This window comes from Callithrix jacchus, chromosome 5 (genome assembly GCF_049354715.1).
Source record: "Callithrix jacchus isolate 240 chromosome 5, calJac240_pri, whole genome shotgun sequence".
NCBI lineage: Eukaryota > Metazoa > Chordata > Mammalia > Primates > Cebidae > Callithrix > Callithrix jacchus.
Genome location: NC_133506.1, coordinates 140,301,926 through 140,325,585, shown reverse-complemented (window position 1 = coordinate 140,325,585; position 23,660 = coordinate 140,301,926). Strand labels below are relative to the sequence as shown.

General features: G+C 37.6%; 1 protein-coding gene and 1 pseudogene across 22 annotated transcripts in view; both read right to left on the bottom strand.

Moving 5' to 3' along the window:
* The window catches only part of IFT88 (intraflagellar transport 88), a 133,679-nt gene that overhangs the window by 37,352 nt on the left and 72,667 nt on the right, over nt 1-23,660 (bottom strand). For 19 of the 21 annotated variants that reach the window (XR_013536144.1, XR_013536148.1, XR_013536145.1 and 16 more), the window contains 2 exons: nt 11,948-12,000; nt 9,654-9,719 (listed from right to left, as the gene is read on the bottom strand). Coding sequence is in view for 12 of the 21 variants with exons in the window: in XM_054256685.2 (XP_054112660.1) it covers nt 9,654-9,719; nt 11,948-12,000 (119 nt within the window). In the remaining 9 variants the exon portion in view is untranslated. Of the gene's footprint in view, nt 1-9,653; nt 9,720-11,105; nt 11,344-11,947; nt 12,001-23,660 lie in introns of all 21 variants that reach the window. The other 2 variants (XR_013536150.1, XR_013536149.1) reach the window with 1 other exon arrangement.
* LOC144582749 (protein N-terminal glutamine amidohydrolase pseudogene) lies at nt 17,490-18,597 on the bottom strand (annotated as a pseudogene). The gene has a single exon (XR_013536151.1). The product of XR_013536151.1 is annotated as a protein N-terminal glutamine amidohydrolase pseudogene (transcript).

Below are 23,660 nucleotides of genomic sequence, written 5' to 3'. Positions count from 1 at the left end.
TCTGTATACAGTCTCCTGGAATTTGCTTTTTCATTCAATCTTGTGTTTCTAAAATTAGCAACATTTAAAAAACATCCAGTAGATGCTAAAAAACACAATAGTTTTGTCTTTACGTTTATAAGAATGCCCTTTGCCATCTGTGGTCTAAATTACTTTAAAACGTTTTTATTATCTTGTTTAAAAACAAGATTTTTCCTCAATACAACTGCAGTGCAGGTCATTATAGAGAATTTGTAAAACAAAGAAAAAAATAAAAGTTACTCATTACTTGTCAATCTAGAGACAAAACCAAACATTTTTATACATCTTTTTTTTTCTTTTTTAGACGGAGACTCACTCTGTCACCAGGCTAGAGTACAGTGGCACAATCTCGGCTCACTGCAACCTCCACCTCCCAGGTTCAAGTGATTCTCCTGCCTCAGCCTCCTGAGTAGTTGGGACTACAGGCACCCGCTACCATGCCCAGCTAATATTTGTATGTTTAGTAGAGACAGGGTTTCACTAAAAATGGTCTTGATCTCTTGACCATGTGATCCACCCACCTTGGCCTTCCAAAGTGCTGAGATTATAGGCATGAGCCACTGCGCCCGGCCTGTACGTCTTTTTATGCTCTTCTCAGTTACTTTACAGTGGAATTACTGAATCTGAACATTATGACTAGTTTGAGACTCCTGATATTTATTACAAATCTGCCCTCCAGAGACACCGTACTAGTTTATACTGCCAGTAGATGTGTATAAGAAGTGTCACTGTTTTATTTTCCATAGTTGAATGCTACTCACACAATAGGTAAGACTGGTAGCATATATTTTCTATCAGCATCAAGATTTAAATGGTATTTTCTGACACCCTCATAAATGAGGAGGAATGTAGCATATGCATATTTCTCATTTTTCCCCTCATAACAACCACCACTCAAATTATGCCTTATAATTATTTAGACCGAACTCTATGTTAATTTTTCCTCTCACTACTTGTTCTGAAATTAAAAAATTTCCCCTTTTAGATAACTAACTGGCTAGCCATATGCAGAAGACTGAAACTGGTCCCCTTCCTTGCACCATATACAAAAATCAACTCAAGATGGATTAGAGACTTAAACATAAAATCTAAAACTATAAAATCCTGGAAGATAACCCAAGAAATACCATTCTGGATAGAGAAATGGGAAAAGAATTCTTGACAAAGACACCAAAGGCAATTTTAACAAAAACAAAAATTGACAAATGGGACCTAATTAAAGAGCTTCTGTACAGCCAAACAAGCAATCAATAGAGTAAACATACGACCTACAGAATGAAAGGAAATATTTGCAAATTATGCATCCAACAAAGGTTTAATATTCAGAATCATAAGGAACTTAAATTTGTAAGCAAAAAACAAACAATGCTATTAAAGAGTGGGCAAAGGACATGAACACTTTTCAAAAGAAGTCATACACGCAGCAACCAAGCATATGAAAAAATACTCAACATCACTAATCATTAGAGAAATGCAAATCAAAACCACAATGAGATACTCTCTCATACCAGTCAGAATGGCTACTACTAAAAAGTAAAAAAAACAAAAAACAAAAACAGATGCTGGCAAGGTTACTGAGAAACAGAATATTTACACTACTGGTGGGCATGGAAATTAGTTCAGCCATGTGGAAAGCAGTTTGGTGATTTCTTAAAGAACTTAAAACAAAATTACAGGCCAGGCATGGTGGGTCATGTCTGTAATCATAGCACTTTGGGAGGCTGATGTTGAGAGGATCACGAGATCTCAGGAGTTCGAGACCAACCTGGGCAACATAGTGAGACCTCATCTCTATAAATACAAAAATAAAATAAAATAAAATAAAATAAAACCAGAATTGCCATTTGATTCATCAATCTAATTACCGGGTATATATGCAAAAGAATATAAATCATTCTGCCATAAAGACACATGCACTTGTATGTTCACTGCAGCACTGTTCACAAGAGCTAAGACATAGAATCAACCATCAGTGGTAGAATGGATAAAGAAAATGTGGTGTGTATATATACACACCACGGAATTCTACACAACCATAAAAAAGAACAAGGTCATGTCCTCTGCAGCAACATAGATGGAGTTGGAGGCCATTATCCTAAGCGAACTACTACAGGAACAGAAAACCAAATACTGCATGTTCATACTTCTAAGTGTGAACTAAATCTCAAGTACATATGAACATAAAGAAGGTAAAATAAAGAAAAAAAAAAAAGATGGGAACAACAGACAGTGAGGTCTCCTCGAGGGCAGAGGGTGGGAGAATGGTGAAGATCAAAAAACTACTTATCAATTACAATGGTTATTACCTGGGTGATAAAATCATCTGTATGCCAAACCCCCACGACATGCAATTTACCTACAAAACAAACTGCACACATACCTGTGAACCTAAAAGTTTAAAAAAAAATTCCCTTTTTAAACACTAAAGTTTGATTCAGCTTTCCAGTGAACTTCCAAATTAAGTTTTCAAGTCAACTCTTTATTTCCCCAAGAAGGGGTGATGAGTATGTTTTCTAAGCTCTTATATTCTGTTGTTTTTATATGCAGAGGTAAAAGAATTCTTGAGACTCTGAAGATATTGTTTCACCACCACCGGTATTTAATGCTTGGTGTTTCATGTCGCTGATAACTGCCCAGTTTTTCTTCCTTTGCAGAATAGCAGATCTTTTTTTTCTGCTGTAGAATGTTTGCTTTTACTATGTCTTTGATTTTGTATTTTATCACAAGTGTTCTGTTTTAGTCCCTGGGAAAACTTACAATTCCTAGTTGTATTTCTCTTACTTCTTTTCTTTTTTTTCTTTTTTTTAGAAGTTTTGCTCTTGTACCCCAGGCTGGAATGAAATGGTGTGATCTCGACTCACTGCAACTTTCACCACCTGGGTTCAAGTGATTCTCCTGCCTAAGCCTCCTGAGTAGCTGGAATTACAGGCACCTGCCACCATGCCCATCTAATTTTTGTACTTTAAGTAGAGATGGGGTTTCACCATGTTGGCCAGGCTGGTCTCGAACTCCTGACCTCAGGTGATCCACCTGCCTTGGCCTCCCAAAGTGCTGGGATTACAAGTGTAAGCCACCACACCCAGCCTTCTCTTACTTATCTTCTGTATTTCATCTTATTCAATTTTTGTTCTTAAAATTATGGAATAAATAGTTTTCAATTACTACTATGATTTTCAGCTCTGTACTGCATCCAGGTAGATTTTAATTCTGCTATATATTTTTAGTTTCACTATCATCTTTTCTTATGTATTGTCCTATTATCATGCTCCTTCTTTTGTAACATCCTATTATCTTTTCACCTCACCCTGTGACTTTCTTCCTCTGAAGTAGATAGAGGTTACGTGTTCTTTGAATCTTACAGAAGGAGCCAAATATTTCTACACTGTAATAATTTTTTGGAACTCTTCCATTTTGGAACTATTTTTTTGTTTTTTTGCCAGGTGTGGTGGCTTATGCCTGTAATCCCAACACTTTGGGAGGCCGAAACAGGTGGATCACCTGAGGTTGGGAGTTTGAGACCAGCCTGACCAACATGAAGAAATCCTGTCTCTACTAAGAAAATACAAAATTAGCTGGGTGTGGTGGCGCATGCCTGTCATCCCAGCTACTTAAGAGGCTGAGGGAGGAGAATCACTTGAACTTGGGAGGTGAAGGTTGCAGTGAGCCAAGATCGTGCCATTGCACTCCAGCCTGGGCAACAAGAGCAAAACTCTGTCTCAAAAAAAAAAAAAAAAAAAAAATTAGCCGGGTGTGGTGGCATGTGCCTGTAGTCCCAGCTACTCGGGTGGCTGAGGCAGGAGAATCACTTGAAACTGGGAGATGGAGGTTTCAGTGAGCTGACATCACATCACTGCACACCAGCTTGGATACAAAAAAAGAAAAAATAGGAGTGGTGGTGTGCACCTATATAATTCCAGGTAACTCGGGAGGCTGAGGCACAAGAATCACTTGAACCTGGGAGACAGAGGTTGCAGCGAGCTGAGATTGCACGACTGCATTCCACCCTGGGTGACAGAGCGAGACTCTGTCTCAAAAAAAAAAAGAAAGAAAGAAAAAAAAAGTTTCCCTGGACGTTGCTACATTCTTTAGTTGTCACTCTCCCTCCTCTTTCCTCGAACTTTGAGTTGCAAGTTTTTCTTCTTTTTCCTATTTTTATAATGAATCATTTCGGCTCTATTAAATATCTTTTAAATACATCTCCCAGCATCATCCACCAACATCATCACTGCATTCTGCCTAAATTTCTTCTGTACACTTCAGGTAGAGCATTTGAAAATCTAGCTGTATCTCATCCAGACTTGTACCCAGCCCTCTTGTTTTCAGCAGCAGCAGGAGCAGCCAGCACACCTCCCACTTTCTGATGCCTCCAATTCCTGGGATTTCCTGGGGTTCTATGTTATGAATTCTTTTGCTTCTGCTGACTTCTCCACTACCTACTTACCCTGGCAGTTCTAATCTGCTAAACTGAAAACTTTCCTAAAATTTAATTATCTCTTTGTTCTTGTGCATTTATAATTTATTTTTGAGACAGAGTCTCCCTCTGTTGCCTGGGCTGAAGTGCAATGGCATGGACCTCTGCTCACCACAACCTCTGCCTCCCGGGTTCAAGCAATTCTCCTGCCTCAGCCTTCCGAATACCTGGGATTACAGGCACCCACCACTATGCCCAGGTAATTTTTTGTATTTTTAGTAGAAATGGGGTTTCACTATGTTGGCCAGATTGGTCTCACTCTAGTCCTCCTGATTTGCACACCTCACCTCCCAAAGTGCTGAGATTACAGGTGTGAGAAAATACATGTTCAATCTGCTACATTTTCCATAGTAGACTACCTTTTGAAATAGACTCTGCATCCTTCTATCTCCACCGTTACTAATAATGCTGCTGTCTACCTGCAGGGCCTGTTCCTGCCTTCCCTTCCTAGCAAAACCCTCCATACCCTTCAAGGCCACTTCAAATGTTACTTCCTCTATAAAACCTAATTATGGCACTTGTCCCCTAGTTTGGGCAGAGTTAAGAGTTCCTCTGTATTTCCTCAGCACTTTGTACATTTTTCAGTTACCTCATTTATTATCCCCTATCAGTTAACTGACGATCCGTGTGAGCCCTAGGAGGCAGAAGTCAAGATGGTATGTCTGTTGTCTCCCCAGCACATAAAAAATAGTAAAAATTTTGGAAATGAATGGATAAAGAAACAGGAAAGTCTTAAAGCTAATGAACACTCAATTTTTTCAAAAATATTACTGATAATATATGTAATAACAGAACACAAAAATATGTGCTAAATGTACTGAAGTAAATTTATATGCAGATGGCCCCTAACTTCTCCCTAAGTGCCTACTTAACATACTTTCTTGAGCATCAAAGAGGTAGCTCAAATATAACATATCTTAAAAAAAAAAAAGCTTTTGGGTCAGTCGTGGTGGTTCACGCCTGTAATGCCAGCACTTTGGGAGGCTGAGGTGGGCAGATCACCTGAAGTCAGGAGTTCGAGACCAGCCTGACCAACATGGAGAAACCCCGCCTCTACTAAAAATACAAAATCAGTCAGATGTGGTGGAACATGTGTACAATCCCAGCTACTCGGAAAGGCTGAGGCAGAAGAATCGCTTGAACCTGGGAGGGAGAGGTGGTGGTGAGCTGAGATCGCGCCACTGCACTCCAGCCTGGGCAACAAGAGTGAAACTCCGTCTCAAAAAAAAAAAAAAAAAAAGGTTTTAATTTTTCCCTAGAAAAGCTGCTTCTTCCCGTTTCCCACATCTCAGTGAATGGCAGCTCTATCCTTCCAGCTGCCCAGAGCTAGATTTGTGCGGTCACCCTTGACACTGTCTCCCTCAAGTCTCACATCTAAATGGCTAGCAAGTGCTGGCACTGATACCTTCCATACACATTGGGAATCTATCTTGTCCACCTCCACTGCTAGTCCAAGTGAATACTGTGATTTTGCATTTAGGTACTGCCCATCTCAGCTTATTCTCATACAGTGGCCAAAACAATCTTTTGATTTGGACCTCAGGTACAGAAGCTTGAGTTAATCATACATTAGAACCTTTTGAAAACCTATGTCAAATCGTATTATTCTTCCACACAAAATCCTCCAATAGCTCATCACCTCACCCAAAATATAATTTGAAGCCCTGACCTAAGGCCTGTGAAGATCTACAGGTCCTGGCCCACCCACTCTGCCACCTCTCTCTCTCCATCACATTGTCCGCTGTGCTTTGACCACACTGACATCCACATCTTCATGGCTTGCTTCCGTCTATTCTTTCAGGTCTCTGCCCAAATGCTAGTTTAAGAGAAAGCCCTTCCATGACAACCCTGTTTAAAATAGCAGTCCTTCCCTTATTCTCTATCTCTTTACCTCTTTTTCCTTTATAGCACTTATGACTACTGACATTATTTATTGTCTTTTCTCTTCACACTAGATACCAAGGATTTTGGTCTGTTTTCTTTTCTGCTACATCCACAGTGCTAGAACAACGTCTGGAACACAGTTGTCACTCTACTCCACAATAATTTGTAAATATACAAGCAATTTAAGACCATTAAAGTACTGTAAAAGTTAATAGTATAAAGTAACTTAAAATGTCACACATTACTATATAAATTGTCTTTGTATAAACATTTATATTAATAATTCATAATAAGAAGATACTTTGTACTTTCTGCAAATAAAGGATGGCTTAGGAATTTTTGTTTTTTAAGAGATGCCTAGGCTGGAGTGCAGTGGCATAATCACAGCTCACTGCAGTTTGGAACTCCTGGGCTCAAGCGATCCTTCCATCTCAGCCACCTGAGCAGCTGGAACTATAGGTGCACACCACCATACCCTGTTATTATTATTATTTTTTTTTCTTATTTAGAAGAGATGAGGTCTTGCTATGCTTCCTAGGCTGGGCTTGAATTCCTGGGCTCAAGCAATCCTCCAGCCTTGGTCTCCCAAAGTGTTGAGATTACAGGCATGAGCTATGACGCACAGCCAGAAACATTTAATGTAGAGTAAAAAATCATTATTTTTGGTGGATGTCCTCTGAAAGTTAGTATATCATCTGTAACTCTGTAGAACAGATCAATATTTAGTGAAGAATATATTTTAAAACTAAATTATCTTGCTAGTTTTATCCAGAAAACTATTCTTCTTAAAACAGCACATTCCATGGGTGTAAATGTTTTTTCTACAACTATAGTTAAGGTAGACTATTGATTACATTTGTTTTGAAAATTAAACAGGCCAGAGTTATCTTAGACAACCCCCATGGTGTAGACAATCATTCATTTGATTCTTAGAGTGACATTTATACACTAAAGAAAAAATCTTCCTTGAAGATATTCTCTTTTTTGGACCAGTGCAGAGGTGTTTTGGTTAGTGCAGAAGTTTTCAACTGGCCGTAATTTTGCCCCTAAGGGGACACTGGCAATGTCTAGAGACATTTCTAGTTTTCATATCTGGGGGTGGGAAGGCTGCTAGCTAATCTACTGGATAGAGGCCAGGGATTTTGCTAAACATTCCATAACCCCCTGGATGGCCTCTTACAATGTGGAATTTGTACAATCCCAAATGTCAAAGGTGCCAAGGCTGAGAAACTGTTTTGCTTAGCAGACTTTTGGGTTGCTCCACTTTCAAGAAAAGTTATTACTGCTACCTCTCATTTAATCTCTAAAGCACTAGTTCTCTAATGCGACAAGAATCACATAGAAAACCCTTTAAAAAGAAATAGGGAAAAACAGATGCCTGCATCCACTGAAAATCTAATAAAAATCTTACTAGGCAGGGTTAGAAATTTGTCCTTTAAAAAAGTTCTATGCTGGGCATGGTGGCTCACACCTGCAATCCCAGCACTTTGGGAGGCTTAAAGCAGGAGAATCACGTAAAGAGTGATTTTGTTTTTAGTAGAGAGCCCTTGTCTCTATTAAAGTGGGAGGCTGAAGTGGGAGATTCGCTTGAACCAGGAAGGCAGAGGTTGCAGTCAGCCGAGATGGTGCCACTGCACTCCAGCCTGGGCGATAAGAAGAAAACACCATCTTTAAAAAGTTCTTGAAGTAATTCCCATGTAGCCTATTTCCTGACTGGCATTTGTGAAAACTACTGCTGTTAAGTTAATGAGTCTACCTCTAATCAGCATTAGAGAACAACCTGCTCCTACACTCCTAACAAAGATCATAACTGAGCTAACTGCTGTTGAGCTTTTCTAGACAGCCAAGTGGAGAAATACATTAATGAAGGAACACGTGTCGTACACCTAATCCTTGGCCATCAGAAAACTTGGCTCAGAAAAGATTTCTTTTTACTAAATGCATTGTTTTGTGTTCATTGTTATTGAAGAACAATTTTTTTTTTTTTTTTTTTTTTTTTTTGAGACGGAGTCTTGCTCTGTTGGCCAGGCTAGTCTTGAATGCCAGACCTCAGGTGATCTGCCCACCTTGACCTCCCAAAGTGCTGGGATTACAGGCATGAGCAACTGCGCCTGGCCTTGAAGAACAAATTTTAACATGGTCGTTTCCAGCATGTTATTTTATTTGCTGTAGGGATGTTATTAAAGTATATATTGTACCTTTCAATTATTCTAACTACTGTATCTCTCAATGTCTAAATAGAAGCGAATTAAGAGTTGAAGAGCTACTTCTTCTTCCCGATAAATTGCTTTATATTTCCAGATAAAGCAGTAACAATTATACAATTTTCTCTTTCCTCTCCCTGCAAGGCTGTTCAGGGACAAATTTATAGTTTAGTGAGAATATGTGGCATATGAATGTGCTTTATATTTTTCTTGATTCTGAATTTGTTGTTACTGCTATAATACTTCACATTATTACTGTATGGTACATCAATTCACTGTGCAACAAGATAGGAAATAAGTTATCTTCTACAAAGATAACCTTACAACTAAATAATATATTAACATAATGTTTTAAAACTGAAGTAACGTTAAAAATTTTTTGTGGCTGGGCACAGTGGCTCATGCCTGCACTTCGGGAGGTCGAGGTGGATGGAGCATGAGGTCAGGAGTTTGAGACCAACCCGGCCAACATAGCAAAACCCCGTCTCTTCTAAAAATACAAAAATTAGCTGGGCATGGTGGCATGCGCCTATAGTCCCAGCTACTCAGGAGGCTGAGACAGGAGAATCGCTTGAACCTGGGAGGCAGAGGTTGTGGTGAACCACTCCACACTAGCCTGGACAAACAGCGAGACTCTGTCTAAAAAAAAAAAGCATTTACTATATTATTAATGTTCTATTCTTATAAACCCTAACTTTATTTTCTCAATCTTAAAAAGTTGTTTACTAAAATGGACAGTTAAAAATGTCTTTCCTATAAAACACCACAGGTTTACAAACATTGAAAATCAACCATAAGCTAAAATGCTTTCTTAAAATTCTAGAAAACTCTGAAATATGTGTTTCCTACTAAAGAGAATTCTGTGGTATATTTAAATCCATCAACAATTAGTTCTATAAAAATATGTACTTTCACAGTCAAATTTTCTGATCCTATAAAAATATTTAAACTATGTACCACAAATTATGGGTTGGCATTTACATATACAATTACTGTAGCAAATGTAATTATATATTAGGACATAAAATGTGAGAACCTATTACTTCAAAATTACATTATGTAATACCACTTACATTCGACATTTTCTGGAAATTTTCTGTGAGTGTCTTTGTAAGTGCCTAACGCTTTTTGGTAGTTACCTATAAAAAAACAAGAGAAAAATATATTAGCAAATTATACAAATTAACGGGATTCAGAAAAATATTAATTTTTATGTGATATATGGGCTATTTAATGGTTTAACAGTAAGGTTTCTTTCTTTCTTTTTTTTTTTTTTGAGACAGACTTTTACTCTGTCACCCAGGCTGAAGTGCAGTGGTGTGATCTTAGCTCACTGCAACCTCCGCCTCCCAGTTTAAGTGATTCTCCTCCCTCACCCTCCTGAGTAGCTGGGACTCCAGGCACGTGCCATCATGTTCAGCTAATTTTTGTATTTTTAGTGGAGACGGGGTTTCACCATGTTGGCCAGGATTGTCTCCACCTCTTGACCTCGTGATAGGCCTGCCTAGGCCTCCCAAACTGGTGGAATTACAGGCATGAGCCACCATGCCTGGCCTTTACAGTTTTTTTTTTGAGACAGAGTTTCATTCAATTGCCAGGCTAGAGTGCAGTGGCAAGGTATTGGCTCACTGCAACCTCTGTCTCCCAGGTTTAAGTGATCCTCCTCTCTCAGCCTCCCGAGTAGCTGGGACTACAGGCACGTGCCACCACACCCTGCTAATTTTTGTATTTTTAGTAGAGATGGGGTTTCACCATGTTGGTCAGGATGATCTTGATCTCTTGACCTCGTGATCTGCCTGCCTTGGCCTCCCAAAGTGCTCCCAAAGGGATTACAGGCCTGAGCCACTGCACCTGGCCTTCAATTTTTTAAACATTAAAAAGTGATAGAAGCAATTTGTTTTGTAACAAAATAATTTAGCTTCACATAGCAGCAAAGAATAGGAAAAACAAATTTGGGTCAAAGATCTTTCCTAAAATCTCAGCAAATGAGTTATAAATCTCTCTGGGCCTCTCTCTACAAGAGGGATGAAATAGAGAAGAAGCATGTGATACAAAGCCAGTTCTCAATGCTACCTGCTGCTTTTAACCTGCTTTTAACTTCCATAACTGAAGCAGGTTATATCTTTAAATCATTTAGTTCATATGTATATATACTTTCTATATGACTGGTGTTGAAATAATATAGACAATTGATAACTCATGTTGATGTAAATTAAATGTATTTGGCATAGTCATGCTGTATATCCAATAGGAATTACAGATCATTGCTAAAATGACGTGAGGAATACACTGAGCTATGAATTAAAACATTTCTGATGCCATTCTGAAGGTGCTCACAGAGATAAAGAAGGAAACCTCCCCCCAAACTAGGTGAGAACAAACTGTCAACACTTTCAAAACTTGTACTTCCTTCTTCCCTTAGGTATACTTTCTTTTTTTTTTTTTTGAGACAGAGTCTCGCTCTGTCACTCAGGATGGAGTGCAGTGGCACATTCATTCGTGGCTCACTGCAACTTCCGACTTACTGGTTCAAATGATTCTCCTGCCTCAGCCTCCCAAGTAGCTGGGATTACAGGCATGCACCACCACACCTAGCTAATTTTTTTGTAGTTTTAGTTGAGACAGGGTTTCACCATGTTGGCCAGGATGGTCTCCATCTCCTGACTTCATGATTCACTTGCCTTGGCCTCCCAAAGTGCTGGGATTACAGGTGTGGCACTGCGCCTGGCCAAATACTTTCTTTCCCTGGGTCACTTTTATGCTCTACAAGAGGGATTATAAATTTGTTAACATTTATCTCCCAGCTTGATATTTGATATTTTATGCATATTATTCACCTTCACAGTTATTCTAAAACTAATACCATCTCCATCCTTCAGGACATGTGTCATCAGCAAGAATGTGATAAAAGCGGCAACAAAAACACAAACCAAGATAGCTAGTGATCTTTGTATAAAAAACATATAGTCGCAGTTGTCTCAGTGTGAGCTTTTCTCAGGATTCTCAGGTGTCATAAATTTGGCCAAGCACACAAGACATTTTGAATCAAGTGAGTAGAAAATGAAAATATAATGTATACAGTATGCCTGTTTTTTTCAGTGGCTAACTTGTGAAAATGATTACATGTTAACTTTGAGAAATAATAAATCTGTTTTTAAGACAGGTATTGTAATACATGATTAATATCTACTTTGTAAGCACTTTTTTGTACGTGGTAACTTTTGTGTTTTTTATACAATGCTTTGAATAGGTAGTTATAAAAAGTGTTTTAATAAACAGATATGCAACTGGAACACATTTACATGCATAATTACCTAAAAGGAGAGAAGCAAAATATCTATAAAATGAATAAAACTAAAGCATTTACCACTTCTTCTAAAACAACTAGCAACCATCAGCTGCCATTTCACTTGCGTAGGCCTATAAAAGAAATAAATTAGATTAAATTAGAGATAAAAAAATCTGTGATGCTCAGTTTTATAAAGCTACATATCTACTATTTTGTAATTACTTTTTTGACCTTTTGTTAGACCATTTTCCATTTTTATTACTGAAAATAGCAGATATATAATTTCTTTCATTATTGCCTGTCATATTTATATTAGGACATATAAATTTAAGTGTTCTTCAAAGTTCATCTAGTTCATATCTTTATTCAGATATTCTTATGAGAATCACTTAAACTGTTTGGTTAAAAACCATTGCATTCTATTTAAAACTTAAAGGATCATTATTTTTGCTATAATCTTTTATCATAATACTTAGACTTGCTTGTAAATTTAGTACCTGAGAAACAATTTTTGATCTTGTGTTTGAAGATAAGGCTTCAACTAAAGAGAGAATAAAAAAAATTCTACTAATCCCTTTTTGCCCCTTAAAAAGAAATTAAATTTTTTTCTAAAACAAATAACCATAACCAGGATTTCTAAATACTTCTATTAAAAATATCTCAGGATAGCAAGATACAAAGAAAGAAACACCTAGGGAACAATTTATGTATGCTCTTCTCATTTTTTTGAATCTCCCTTCTAAGTAGAAGCCTGATGGCTTCAAAGAAAACCTCAGTTCCTACTCGATTTGATGCAAACCTACCAGCTTTAAAATCAGATAGATCTGGCTTTAAATCATAGCCCTGCTACTGGGGCAAGTTACTTAACTTCAAATCCATTGCCTACACGGCCACCCACTGTGATCTAAATAAAATACGTATATAACCACATTACTTCCCTCCTTAAAACCTGTTACCTCCCTTCCACCTACATGCTAAATCCAAGATTCTAACCCAGTTAATCTACTTTCTAGATCGTTTCTGCCTCTCCAACTCATTTTCCACTGTGCCTTGCTTAACATTTCATGTTACAGCAGATCCATACAGGAGCATGGACTTCCCTGTATTCCCCATATTTGCTAGACTCCTGGCTTTTGCATAGACCACCATGTCTGCTTGGAGGCTCATTCGAACCTCTTTACTCCCTGCTAATGCCACAAGGTTAGACTGTTCCATATGTTCTAACATCCTAGAATCACTTAGCATTGTACTTACCATGTAGTATTATTATTTATGTTTCTGAATACATTACCCTCCTTCCTCTATAAAGATAAGTATCATGACTTCTAACACTATCAATCTAGCCTGTTTTTGAACTTTAAATGAATATTATCATATAGTATACAACTTTAAACAATAGACTGTCATAGAATTATGTAGATGTGGTCTCCTGTCTCTCTCAAAATGTCTTACTGTACTTTAATGATGATAACTGAAACCATGGACAGCAAAACATTGGATAAAGGAGGACTACAGTACCATGTTTTGTTTATCTTTCATTGTTGATGGACACCTGGGTTGTTTCCACCTTTTGGCTACTATAAATAATGCTGAGGCTACTTTTGGCTACTGTAAATTGAAAGCTGAGGCTCAAACAGATACTTACACATGTTAAGTATCTGTTTGAGCCTCAGCTTTCAGTTCCTTTGGTTATCTACTTATTATACACTGAAAACTATATAACATTGTTGAAAGAAATCAAGAGACATAGATGGAGAGACATTTGTGTGCTTAAATTGAAAGACTTAATATTTTTAAGAAAATAATACTACTCAAAGTGATTTATAACTTAAATGCAATCCCTATCAAAATTCCAATGGTGTTTTTTGCAAACACAGGAAAACTCACCCTAATATTCATGTGGAATCTTAAGGAACTGTGAATAGCCAAAACAATTCGAAAAAGAACAAAGCTGAAGGACTCAAACTTCCTGATTTTAAAATTTGCTTTAATGCTACAATATAATCGAAACAGTGTGGTACTACTGCAGAAGGATAGACATATACACCAATAGAATAGAATCTGGAACCCAGAAATAAATCCTCACATACTTGGTAAATTGATTTCCAACAGAAGTGCCAAGACCACTCAATGGAACAAGGAAAGTCTCTTAGCTCCACGGCTAAACAAATCCCTAATTATTTTATTCTTTTTGATACCATTGTAAATAGAATTTTTTTCTTAATTTCCTTTTTGGATTGTTCATTGCAAATGCATAGATATACAACTGGTTTTTGTGTGTTTATTTTATATCCTTCAACTTTGCTGAATTCATTATATCTAACATTTTTATGTGGATTCCTTAGGGATTTCTACATATAAGATCATGTCATCTGTGAATAGGGTTAATTTTCACTTCATCTCTTCCAGTGTAGATAGATGCCTTTATTTGTTTTTCTTGCTTACCTGCTCTGGCTAGAACTTCCAGTACCATGTTGATTAGAAGTAGTGGAAGTGGGCATCCTTGTTTCTGATTTTAAGAAAGCAAGCTTTTGGCCTTTTACCATTCAGTATCCTGTAAGCTGTGGGTTTCCATATAATACTTTTATCATGTTTCCTACATAGAGTTCACTGACCTACGTGGGCTTCTGGATTCATGTCTTTCCTCAAATTTGGGAAGTATGGTCAAACAGAAGTTCTTTCTATTCCTGATTTGTGTATTTTTATCACAAAGCGGTGTTGAATTTTGTCACATGCCTTTTCTGCATTAATTTGAAATGATCATGTGGGTTTTTTCCTTCATTCTATTAATGTGAAGTATTATATTGACTGATCTTCATATGTTGAACTATCTGTGCATTCTGGGAGTAAATTCCACTTGCAAATAATGTAGTTCTTTTAATATGTGGCTAAATTTGGTTTGCTAGTATTCTGTTGAGTATTTTTACATTTATATTTATAAAAGATACTGGTCTATAGTTATCTTGTAGTGTCTCTGTCTGCCTTTGGTATAACAATAATGCTGGCCTCATTGACTGAGTTAGGAAGTGTTTACCTTCTCTTTAATGTTTAGGAGAGTTTGAAAAAAAACGATGTGAATTTTTCTTGAAATGTCTGGCAGAATTCACCAGTGAATCCATGTAGTCCATGGCTTTTCTTTCTTGGAATATTTTTGATTATTGATTTAATTTCTTTACTGCTTATAGGTCTATTCAGACTTTTTATTTCTTCTTGAGTTGGGTTTGGTTGACTGTGTTTCTAGAAATTTGTTCATTTTAACTAGATTATCTAATTTGTTGAGGCAAAGTTGTTTTCTTATAACTCTTTTTATTTCTATAAAATTGGTAGTGATGCCTCCACTTCCATTTCTAATTTTGGTAATTAAATCTTCTTTTTTTTTTTGTTAGTCCATCTAGCTAGAGATTTGTCAATTTTGTTGAGCTTTTCAATTTTTGGTTTTGTTGATTTTCTCTACAGCTTTTCTATTCTCTATTTATTTATCTCTGCTCTAATCTTTATTATTTCCTTCCTGTTGCTAGCTTTGGGTTTAAAGTACTCTTCTTCTTCTAATTCCTTAAGGTATTTAGTTAGGTTACTAACTTGAGACCTTTATTCATCTTCAATGTACTTAGAGACAAAGAAATTCATGTTATAAATTTCCCTCTGAGGGCTGCTTTTGCAGCATCTCATAAGTTTTAGTACACTGTGTTTCATTTTCACTTGTCTCAGGTATTTTCTAACTTCCCTGGTGACTTCATATTTGATTCACTAGTTAAGAGTATGTTCTTAATTCTACATACATGTGAATTTTCCAGTTTTCCTTTTGTTATTAATTTCTAGTTTCATTATATCATAATAGGGAAAGATACTTTAGACGATTTCAATCTTTTCAATTTACTAATTTGTGCCTAACCTATGGCTTATCCTGGAGAATGTTCCATGTATACTTAAAAAGAATGTATAATCTCCTGTTGGGTTCAGTGTTTTGTGTATGACTGTTAGGTCTACCTGGTTTATACATTGCTTAAATCTTTATTTTCTTATTTATCTTCTGTGTGAGGTTCACAGAAGATAACACACATTTTTGAAAGTATTAAGTCTAAAACTAATACTGAGGTCTATTTCATCCTTGAATTATATCAATTTTTGCTTCATAGATTTTGGGGCTCCTCTGCTGGGTATCTAAGTAATTCTTTCAGTAATGAACCTTTTACCAATATATAGTATTGTTCTTTGGCTCTTGTAATGTTTTGTGATTTAAGGCCTATTTTGTCTGGCAATACTATAGCCTCCCAGCTCTCTTTTGGTTACCATTAATATTTGTTTGGAATATCTTTTTCAGTCCTTTTGTTTCTAACCTCTTTTGTGTCCTTACATCTAAAGTGCATCCCTTGTAGACAGTATATAAGTAGATATTGATTTTCTTATTCAATCTGCTAATTTTTTCTTTTTTTTTTTTTTTTTAGAGACGAGGTTTCACCTTGTTGGTCAGGCTGGTTTCAAACTCCTGACCTCAGGTGATCCACCTGCCTCGGCCTCCCAAAATGCTGGGATTACAGGAGTGAGCCACCACACCTGGCCCTAATTTTTTCTTTTAATGGAAAAGTTTAATACTTTTATATTTAAGGTTATTATTGATACAGAAGGATATGCTTCTGCTATCTATTTGTTTTCTGCATGTATTATATTTTTTTCTTCCTCAATTCTTCAATTACTACCCTTTTTTGGTATTATGTTACTTTTTTGTAGTGTACTATTTTGATTTTTATTTTCTTAATTTTTTATAGTATACTATTTTTTAGTTATTTTCTTAATGATTACCTTGGGTATTAACATCTAAAACTTATAACAATCTCATTTGAATGATAACAACTTATTTTATTTATTGATTGACTGATTGAGACAGAGTCTCATTCTGTCACCCAGGCTCAAGTGCAGTGGTGCGATCTTGGCTCACAACAACCTCCACCTCAAGTGATTCTCATGCCTCGGCCTCCAGAGTAGCTGGGACTATAGGCACATGCCACCACACCCAGGTAATTTTTGTATTTTCAGTAGAGATGGGGCTTCACCAAGCTGGTCTCAAACTCCTGACCTCAGGTGATCTGCCTGCCTTGGCCTCCCAAAGCACTGGGATTACAGGCATGAGCCATGCTGCTCAGCCAGATAGAGTATTCTTGGTTGACAGTTTGTGTTTTGTTTGTTTGTTTGCTTTTAAATTTCAGGACCTTAAATGTATCATTCCATTGCTTTCTGGTGAGAAATCTACTGATAATCTTACTGAGGGTCCCTGTATGTGATGAGCCATTTTTCTCTTTATTTTTATTTTTTGAGAGAAGGAAAGAAAATAAAAATAAAGAGAGAAAGAAAGAGGAAGAGAGGGAGGGTGAATGGAAATATTGCTTTATTCTGAAAAAAAAATGGGTATTTTTTTTTTTTTTTTTTTTTTTTTGTTAAATCAATTTTATTTAAAGCCATAAATAAATAAGCTAAATAACACTCAAGTCTGAGAGGGCTGCCCTCTTTTTAACAATATCATAGTCCAAAAAGACTAATACTTCTTGCTGATTCAGCTCACAATATCACCCCTTTCCTAACAGCACATTCAAATGTTCAAGAAAACATTTTTAGTCTGTGAGTCTCCCTAAAAAAAAAAAAAAAAAGGAAAAAAGAAAACATTTTATGGGCACCTTTTATGGGCATTTGAGATTCACAGAACAATGGACCATGGGTCTGCCCTCAAGGAGCTTACAATGTAGTTGGAGAGACACAAAACATCCAGACAGATATGAGGGGCTGGCTCAACCTCCATACCTCTATCTGAACAAAAACGATCACTGGCTTAAGTCCACATGTTTTAACAAATAAGCCACAGGAATATCTTAGCAAGTACACACTAGATATCAAGTTTCAATTTAACATGTCAAAACAAAAGTTTTTATGTTGTTCATTTATATTCGTATTCACTCAGGTTTCCACTCAATCGAACTGAAAGAGAAAGACATAATTCCAAGCCAACTCTACCCTAGTGTTTGCTGTCCTCAGTGGAGGAATAGCATGTTCGTGTCCTAGAATTTTTCCACAGTTCCATATCTTGAGGCCAACTTCAGCAGTTTTTACTGCCAAACCAATGTGTAAATTCAGAAAGTGTGTAGACAGTGCCCCACCCTACCTCGGGATCCATACTGATGAAATCATTCAGGTTCATTTTGGAATCTCCAGTTTCAATGCAGGGATATGGTGGAGGAGGCTCTCTCCAATTCCCACTGGAGTCTTTCATGTGAGATCGGTCAGAAGCAAAGTTCTTCAAATATGAATCTGCACGGATCACTCTAAATTTCCTCCTAAACTGTGGATGAATGTCTTCATCAGACTTAAAGGCATCTTCTACATAAGTGTCAAAGGGGCAGGGAAATGGCAAGACACTATCAAGGTCATAAATGAAGCTCTGTCCTCCACTTGAAACATGAAGCAAAACAACATGGTAATCCCAGATCACAGGTCCATCTCCAGGTCTCGCCTGTTGTTTCCATATAGGTATCATCTTCCTCTCATTAGATATGAAGACAGCATAACATTCTTCTAAAGGATACTGGTCATGGTTTTTGATGTATTCACAGAGCTTCCAAATATTTTCTTCACAGTAGCAGCTGCTGTAGACACAGGCGTCCCGCGGGGGGCTGGCCAGCTGGTACTGGGCGGCAGCGGGGCCATTACCCTCCATGGCCGGCTAGCTCAGCCAGGGCCCCAGCCGCAGAAAAAATGGGTATTAATAATGGCCAATCAATGTTTCATTTAAACCTATGAGTAGGTGTGATGTGGTATTGACAAGAATGTATATTTTATGTATTTGAAGTGCAGAACTCTATAAATATTTATTAAGTTTACTTGTTCCAGATTAGAGTTCGAGTCCTTGATATCCTTATTAATTTTCTGTCTCATTGAATCTAAGTCTCTATGTATCTGGGTGTTAGGATTGTTAGCTCTTGTTGTTTATTGATCCTTTTACCACTATATCTTTGTTGCTTTAAAATCTATTTTACCCGCTATGAGAATTGCAACTCCTGCTTTTTATTTATTTATTTATTTATTTATTTTTGCTCTCCATTTGGTTGGTAAATCTTTCTCCATTCCTGTTTTGAGTCTTTGTGTATCCTTGCATGTGAAACAGGTCTGGATGTAACATGCCGTTGGGTTTTGGCTGTGTCTTTTGATTGGGGGATTTAGTCGATTTAAATTTAGGGTTACTGCCATTTGATGTTAACTGACTGTTTTATCCATTTGTTGATGAAAATTCTTCTTTATGTTGGTGCTCTTTACTTTTTGGTATATTTTTAGTAAGGCTAATACTGGTTGTTTCTTTCTGTGTGTAATGCCTCTTTCAGAAGCTCTTGTAAAGCAGGCCTGGTGGTAGTAAAATCTCTGAGTACTTGCTTGTTCATAAAAGATTTTATTTTTCCTTCAGTTGTGAAGCTTAGTTTGGCTGGATATGAAATTCTGGGCTGAAGGTTCTGTTCTTTGAGGATGTTGAATATTGGCCCCCACTCTCTTCTGGCTTGTAGAGTTTCTGCTGAGAGATCTGCTGTAAGTCTGATAGGCTTGCCTTTGTGGGTAACCTGACCTTTCTCTCTGGCTGCCCTTAGTATTTTCTCCTTCGTTTCAACCCTGGTGAATCTAACGATTATGTGCCTTGGGGTTGCTCTTCTTGAGGAATGTCTTTGTGGTGTTCTCTGTATTACCTGGGGTTGAATATTGACCTGCTTTGCTAGTTCAGGAAAATTTTCCTGAATAATATCCTGAAGGGTATTTTCCAGCTTGGATTCATTCTCTCCGTCGCATTCAGGTACACCTATCAAACGTAAATTAGGTCTTTTCACATAGTCCCACATTTCTTGGAGACTTTGCTCATTCCTTTTTATCCTTTGTTCTCTAATCTTGTCTTCTTGTTTTATTTCATTAGGTTGGACTTTTACCTCTGATATCCCTTCTTCTGCTTGAACAATTCGAGTGTTTAAACCTGTGCATACTTCTCAGAGTTCCTGTATTGTATTCTTCAGTTCCATTAATTCACTTATATCCCTCTCTAAGTTGTCTATTCTCAATAGGATTTCGTCAAACCTTTTTTCAAAGTTCCTAGTTTCTTTACGTTGCACTACAACATGTTCTTTTAACTCACAGAAGTTTCTTATTATCCATTCCTTGAAGAGTGATTCTGTCATTGGGATGTGCTTGTTCTCCGTCAAGCCTTGTTCCATTGTTGATGTGGAACTGTGATCATCTTTAGAGGGAGAGGCATTCTGATTTCGAGTATTCTCAGCCTTTTTATGCTGGTTTCTTCCCATCATTGTAAATTTATCCTCCTGTCATCTTTGAAATTACCAACTTTCAGATTAGGTCTCTTGATTGGACGTCCAAGTTGTTAGTTCCCAGGGCCAGAATGGCGGCGTTAAGACTGATGGTGCTTTTCTGCCCAGGATTCTCCTGTCTGCTTCCTTCTTGTGTCCATAATGGGCGACTCTGCCTTCCCCGGGCTCCAAACCTCGGTCAGAAGGGGAACCAGTCTCGTTTACTCTGCGCCGAGAGCTGCCGCGCTGAGGTGCCGTCACAGCCGCTGCACCGGTCTCAGGAGTCATGCTGGGGACCCATGTGGGTCCTCCAAACCTCGGTCAGAAGGGGAGCTGGCCCTGTTTACTCTGCTCCGAGAGCTGCTGCGCCGAAGTGCCGGCGAAGCCGCTGCACTGGCCACAAGAGTCACGCTGGCGGCCCGTGTGGGTCCTCCAAGCCTCGGTCAGAAGGGGAGCCAGCCCTGTTTACTCTGCTCCGAGAGCTGCCGTGCCGAGGTGCTGGCGAAACCGCTGCGCCAGCCACAAGAGTCGTGCTGGTGACCCATGTGGTTCCTCCACTGGGGATCTTCTGCTGCGTGAGCGACCAGAATTTGTCTGAAAGTGTGACATCCTCTAGTTCTCTGCGCTTTGACTGAGAGCTGCAATCCCAAGCTGTTATCGATCAGCCATCTTGGATCTTTTCCCCGCCATTTTTCTCTTGTTGCTTTCAAGATTCTCTTTGTCTTTGGACAGTTTGGATTATAATGTGACTCACTGTGGATCTTTTGGGGTTTTTCCTACATAGAGTTCACTGACCTGTATGGGCTTCTGTATTCATATCTTTCCCCAAATTTGGGAAGTATGGCCATAATTTCTTCAAATAGTCTCTCTCCTCCCTTTTCCTCTCTCTTCCCCTTCTGGAATTCCCATAATGCATATATTGGTCCACTTGATGGTGTCTTATAATAATAATCACAATAAATATTAAAGAACATTACCTGATGCTGCTTAAGAATGGAATTACATTAAGTGGACCAATCAGAAACTAGGATTTCTTGATATTTTAAGACATGATTTATTAATGTAAAGAAAATAAAAACAACAGTTTAGGCTTAAACCAATTGCCAAAAATACCACATTATTAAGAACCATAAAACTCAAAGAGATATACCAAGGTGAGGCATTTCTACTGTAAAAATTTTTAACTTAATTCAACTATATGCCAAGTCAACATGTAAACAATATTTAAGAATACACAAATGCCCATCGATGATAGACTGGACAGGGAAAATGTGGTGCATATACACCATGGAATATTATGCAGCCATCAAAAACAATGAGTTCGTGTCCTTTGCAGGGACATGGATGAACCTGGGATCATCATTCTCAGCAAACTGACACAAGAACAGAAAATGAAATACTGCATGTTCTCACTCATAGGTGGGTGTTGAATAATGAGAACACATGGACACAGGGAGGGGAGCACTACACACTGGGGTCTGCTGGGGAAAATGGGAGAGGGACAGTGGCGGGTAGGGAGTTGGGGAGAGATAGCATGGGGAGAAATGCCAGATATAGGTGAAGGGAGGAAGGCAGCAAATCACACTGCCACATGTGTACCTATGCAACTATCTTGCATGTTCTTCACATGTGCCCCCAAACCTAAAATGCAATTTAAAAAAAAAAGAATACACAAACAACTATGTAACATAATAACTAATACTCTCACCTCTCGAAGAGCCTACATTTTTATTGTAGAGGTAGAACTTACAGAACGAATCAAAGCTTAGCATGTAAAAAAGGGAAAATGTGAAAATTAAGATATATGGTATAGAAAACAAATGCTCAGAAGAGATGTAATATAATGAATGTATATTTAATAACTTTCTGTCATGGAGAAGGAGATAAAAGCAAGTGCAAGTGAAAGTAAGTTTATAGGAAAGCAGGAAGAGAGAAATGTTAGGAAGGTTTCTCAAAAAGTCTTCTCATTCTGGGAAACTGAGGCATAAAATACATAGGGCAGCTGAAGAGATCAGAGAGAGAAACAGAAGGGGGAGAAATATTTAAGACCGATGAGCAGTGTTCATATCACACAGATTTGTGTGGCATCAGTTCTGGTTACATAATTGACATCTGACAGTGCTTCATAGGCTGTGAATAGGAATGGAATCAATGGCTGGAATAACCCAAGAACTGAAATCTTTTGGAATAAATGGGGCAGTAAAGCAAGAAAAAAAAAAAAAACCAAGAATGTTAGCAAGAAAGGGAAAAGATGTGACCAATTAAGCAGTGTAGTATGGATAAGCTCAGAATTAAAGCCAGAAGGAAGCTGAGACTACAAGATAAGGGGAAGATCAAGAGCGGAGGTCTCAATATCACCAAAGAAAAATGCACTGGAAAATAGGGAGTACGGAAGTTGGAAAGATAAGAGGTTATCTTCTGACAGCTGGATATTATAACTTAAGATTTTATTTGTGTAGGCCTGGCATGGTGGCTCATGCCTACAGTCCCAGCACTTTGGGGGGGCTGAGGATCACTTGAGATCAGGAGTTCAAGACTAGCCTGGCCAACATGGTGAAACCCTGCCTCTATTAAAAAATGCAAAAATTAGCCAGACACAGGGGCTACTCAGGAGGCTGAAGCAGAAGAATCACTTGAACCTGGGAAGTAGAGGTTGAAGTAAGCCAGGACTGTGCCACTGCACTCCAGCCTGGGCAACAAAGCAAGACTCCATCCTCCATCTCAAAAAAAAAAAAGATTTTATTGGTGTAAATGTGTTAGTAATAATCACAATCAGATAAGAGTCAGGTGACTGAACTACAGAGAGGGTAAAGATTGATGGAGTCAGAGAATTCAAAACTTGTGGGGCTAGAATATTGGTGGAATGAAGAGGAAAAATATAAGCTAGACTATGTAAGAGACTGACTGTTAATCAACATCTGACATTTACAAATATGAGTTAAAAATGGAATAGTGGTGACTGAGCCTCAAAGAAGGAAGGGTCTTGCATGAGCTAACAGCTAAAGTTAGAGTAGTATAAAGTTTAACTTAAAAGCTTACAGTGTGTTACTGAAATAGCTTTCATCTTAAAGATGTAATTAAACTAAAACTATCTCCTCATCCTTGGTAATTAATTTTATAATTCTCAAAACAACATTTATGCGAAATAAGCATTGTAAAAATGAATTGCCTAATACAAATTTCAAACAGAAATTATTTAACTTATTAAGCATTTCTTTATTATTCCAATTATTCTAAGGGACATTTTATCTTAAAATTCAATATGGCCAAATACAAAGCAGAAGATGATGTATTCCAATTATTTTTGAATTATTTTGAATCAGATATGTATGAAACATTCTGATACGAACTTAAAGACATTTAAAACATTTTAATTTTTAATATATGTATCAATTGTAAATTGAAACCAACAAAACTGTTTTGTATTAAGATTCTTTTAGAAATGAAACTTTGTCCTAGGTCTGAAA